The sequence below is a fragment of the Lactuca virosa genome, chromosome 8, assembly GCF_052849685.1.
Source record: "Lactuca virosa cultivar CGN04683 chromosome 8, Lactuca_virosa_CGN04683_v6, whole genome shotgun sequence".
Taxonomy (NCBI): Eukaryota; Viridiplantae; Streptophyta; class Magnoliopsida; order Asterales; family Asteraceae; genus Lactuca; species Lactuca virosa.
This window is the reverse complement of record NC_136433.1, coordinates 59,450,166-59,454,244: the sequence shown is the minus strand read 5'-3', so window position 1 is coordinate 59,454,244 and position 4,079 is coordinate 59,450,166. Positions and strand designations below refer to the sequence as shown.

General features: G+C 44.3%; 1 protein-coding gene across 1 annotated transcript; it reads right to left on the bottom strand.

Annotated features, from left to right (window-relative positions):
* Positions 1–2,168: 2,168 nt before the first annotated feature.
* On the bottom strand, positions 2,169–2,570 carry LOC145130400 (uncharacterized). Its single transcript, XM_079065203.1, has one exon. It carries the CDS (start codon positions 2,568–2,570, stop codon positions 2,169–2,171), a length of 402 nt encoding a protein of 133 aa, XP_078921329.1.
* Between the last annotated feature and the right edge of the window lie 1,509 nt (positions 2,571–4,079).

Here is a 4,079-nt window from a genome sequence, read left to right as displayed (position 1 = left end):
CAAATACAACCCAAAATACCCTCAGGTCAAACTTGGTAAAATCCTGGTCAAAGTCAAAAGGTCAAAAAGTCAAACTTGGTCAATACACCTGAGTATGCCCAACGTACTCAACTTGTACGCTTGGCGTACACGAGACTTGACCAAAATGCGTTGGGTTCACCTAGTAGGCGCAACGTACCTGGGTTACGCCCAACACATGTGACTGAGTCTGTTTCCTTCTTATTATGAGCTTAATCCTTAAGCCATTTTGCCTAAATTCCAGATCTAGTCCTAAACTAACGTCCTTAACCATAAAGTTTCCAATGTTATGGCCTTGCATGGCTATTAAGTGCCCAACAACAAAAACCCTAACTTCTTAACTCATTAAGACACACTAACTCATGCATGGAAGGAAAATAATCATCAAGATTACATTTTTATGGCCTTAGATACTCCAAAATATCTAGAAGGACAAACCATTTGGTTCTAGAGCATGTCATACTCAAGAACATCATTGATTGGGGAAGAAAGCACATAATAACATCATACAAGTTAGATCTAACCAAATAATCATCAAGGTATAAGCTTTATACCTTCTAGAGATGTAGGAAGGTGCAAAACTTCCAGATCCAAGGTTGCTCCAAGCTTCCAAGTTGTTCTCCTTTCCTTCTCCTTCCTCTATGAACACCAAAACACACACTAATGGCTCAAAATGCTCTCAAATGGATTAGGGTTTGCAAATGGGTCGAAATGGGGTTGGAGGCTGATGAAAGAAAGAACTCTTGGGGGTTAAGGATGTTTAAATATGGTCCAAAGCTTAAAAATTAGGGTTTGCACCCTGACCAATTAAGCCCAGCGTACTCAACTAAACCCTTATACGCCCAACGTACATGCATGTACGCCCAGTGTACTCATGCAGCCCCGAAAATTACAAAAATGCCATTTTGGTCCAATTTGCCATAATTCTCATATCAAGGATTAAAATGCAATTAATTCTCATACTTAAGGTTAAAAATGAAAATACCTTAATATCAAGATGTTATAATTTTCCCCCACTTGAGCTAGACTTCGTCCTCGAAGTCCGCTGCTATGAACAACTCAAGGTAAAACTCCCGCATCTCTGCCTCGGGCTCCCAAGTCCATTCGGAACCCTTCTGATGCTGCCACTGGATTTTGACCAAAGAAACCACCTTGTTGCGCAAGGCCTTCGTCATCTGATCCAAAATCACCACTGGTCTTTCCACATAATTCAGGAAATTATCAACCTGAATATCCTTCAATGGAACAACCGCCGAATAATCAGCCACACACCTCTGGAGATGAGAAACATGGAAAGCGATGCGAATCTGACTAAGCTCCTCATGCAAACCAACCTGTAAGCTACCTTGTCAACCGTAAAAATCATTCGATATGGCCCAATATACCGGGGCGCCAACTTGCCCCTCTTCCAGAAGCATATTACACCCTTCCAAGGTGATACCTTCAGCAAAACCATGTCGACAACCTGGAACTCCAACTCAAATCGACGCTTGTCGGCATAACTCTTCTGCCAACTCTGAGTTATCTGTAGTCTCTGTATAATCTGTTGAATAAGCTTCATCGTCTGAAGGACTACCTCAGTCCTTCCCATGACTCTATGACCAATCTCTCCTCAACAAACCGGGGTATGAAACTAAGGCAAGGTGGCACGGAGTGATAATTGTAGTTGTTAGAAAACTCATATAAGGCAAGGTAGGAGTCTCAACTCCCACCGAAGTCTATGACACATGCACTCAACATGTCCTCAAGTGTCTGAATGATCCGCTCACTCAGACCATCAGTTTGCGGATGATAAGTAGTGCTAAGATGCAACCTCGTACCTAGTTCCTGTTGGAACTTCTGCCAAAAACAAGATGTGAACCAAACATCACGATCAGATACAATGGAGACTGGAATACCATGTCGAGCAACAATCTTGCACACATATAAATCGGCCAATTTCTCTGTCGAAGAACTCTCTCGAATGGATAGAAAGTGGGCGCTCTTGGTCAAACGGTCCACTATAACCCATATCACATCGAATCTATTAGTCGTCCAAGGTAACTTGGTGATGAAATCCATAGTAATTTGTTCCCATTTCCACATGGGGACTTTAAATGGCTACAACTTGCCATGCGATCTCTGGTGCTCGGCCTTGACAATCTGACATGTCAAGCATCACTCGAATCCTGAGACATCTTGGTAGCTCCAGGATGTATCGAAAACCTGGACTTGTGCGCCTCCTCCAGCACAGTCTGCCTGATCCTACCAAAGTAGTGCACCCAAACTCGTCCACATCGGGTCAATAATCCACGACTGTTAGTAGCAAATCTGTCAATCTCACCCCTGAGTCTCTCATGTTTCCAATTCTCCTTCTTAACTCTCTCAGCCTGAGCCTCCCTAATCAAATCCAACAATGCCGAATCAATTGAAACCCTCATATATTGTCTCTCAATAGCAGAACTAGCCGTCTTGTGGCTCAAAGCATCAACGACCACATTTTCATTCCCTGGGTGATACAGAATCTCGCATTCATAATCCTTAACCAGGTCAAGCCACGTACGCTGTCTCATATTCAGACACGGCTGATCCATGAGATATCTCAAACTCTTGTGATCCGTGTAGATAGTACATCGGACCTCATATAAATAATGCCGCCAAATCTTGAGAGCAAACACAACTGCTCCCAACTCCAAATCTTGAGTCGGATAGCAAGCCTCATGCGGCTTCAGCTGCCGAGAAGCATATGCAATAACCCTCCCTCGCTGCAAAAGAACTACCCCCAGGCCAGTGATGGATTCATCACAAAATACCATAAAATCATCAACACCCTCAGGGAGGGTCAACATTGGGGCCTCACACAACTTCCACCTCAAAATCTCGAATGCCGCTACTCAGGCCCCAACGGAAATCCACGCCCTTCCGAATCAGACGAGTGAGGGGTACAACAATCTTGGAGAAGTCCTGAATAAGTCTCCGATAATACTCTACTAATCCCAAGAAACTCCTGATCTCCGAGGGAGAATTCGGAACCTTCCACTGCATCACGACCTCGATCTTGGACGGATCGACCAAGATCACGTTCTGGTTAATGAGGTGTCCCAAGAACTGGACCTATCGTAACCAAAACTCACAATTCGAGAACTTGGCATACAGCCGTTCTCGCCTCAAAGCTCCCAGAAGCTCTTGCAGGTGCTCCTCATGCTGCTCTCTTGTCTTGGAATACAACAATTCATCATCAATGAAAACAATGACTGATCAATCAAGCATCGGCCTTCATACTCGATTCATCAAATCCATAAATGTCGCAGGCATATTAGTGAGCCCAAATGGCATCACCACAAACTCGTATTGACCATAACGAGTCTAAAACGTGTCCTTCTCCACGTCCTCCTCTCTAACCCTCGTCTGATGATACCCCGAACTCAAATCGATCTTGGAGAACCAAGATGTACCGTGTAACTGATCGAACCGGTCATCAATCAGCGGAAGTGGCTAACGGTTCTTCACCGTCAACTTGTTCAACTCCCGGTAATCAATGCACATCCGGTGTGAACCATCCTTCTTCTTGAAAACAAGATCGGTGCTCCCCACGAAGAACGACTCGGTCTAATAAATTGCTTGCCTAACAGTTCCTGAAGCTGGGAGAACAACTACTGCATCTCAGGTGGTGTCAATCGGTACAACGCCTTGGCAATTGGAGTCGCGCCTGGAACCAAATCAATCCTGAACTTGACCTGCCTCTCAAGAGGAATGTCGGGTAACTACATTGGAAACACATTTCCAAACTCTCTAACAACGGGCACATCTGAAACTGAAACCTACTTCCCAGCTTGACTATCAACCACATATATAAGATAACCTATACAACCATGTTAAATATACTACCGAGCCCTAGCAGTAGAACACAAAGACTGACCCAATCCTAGTATAATCTTAATAAATAACCAGTTCTCCCCCACTTAGGGTTCGAACTACCACCCGCTGACCCTCACAATCAATCATAGCCCCAAAACTGCTCAGTCAATCCATCCCTACTATCACACACACATCACCCATGGGGATAGGAATCAGATCAATCG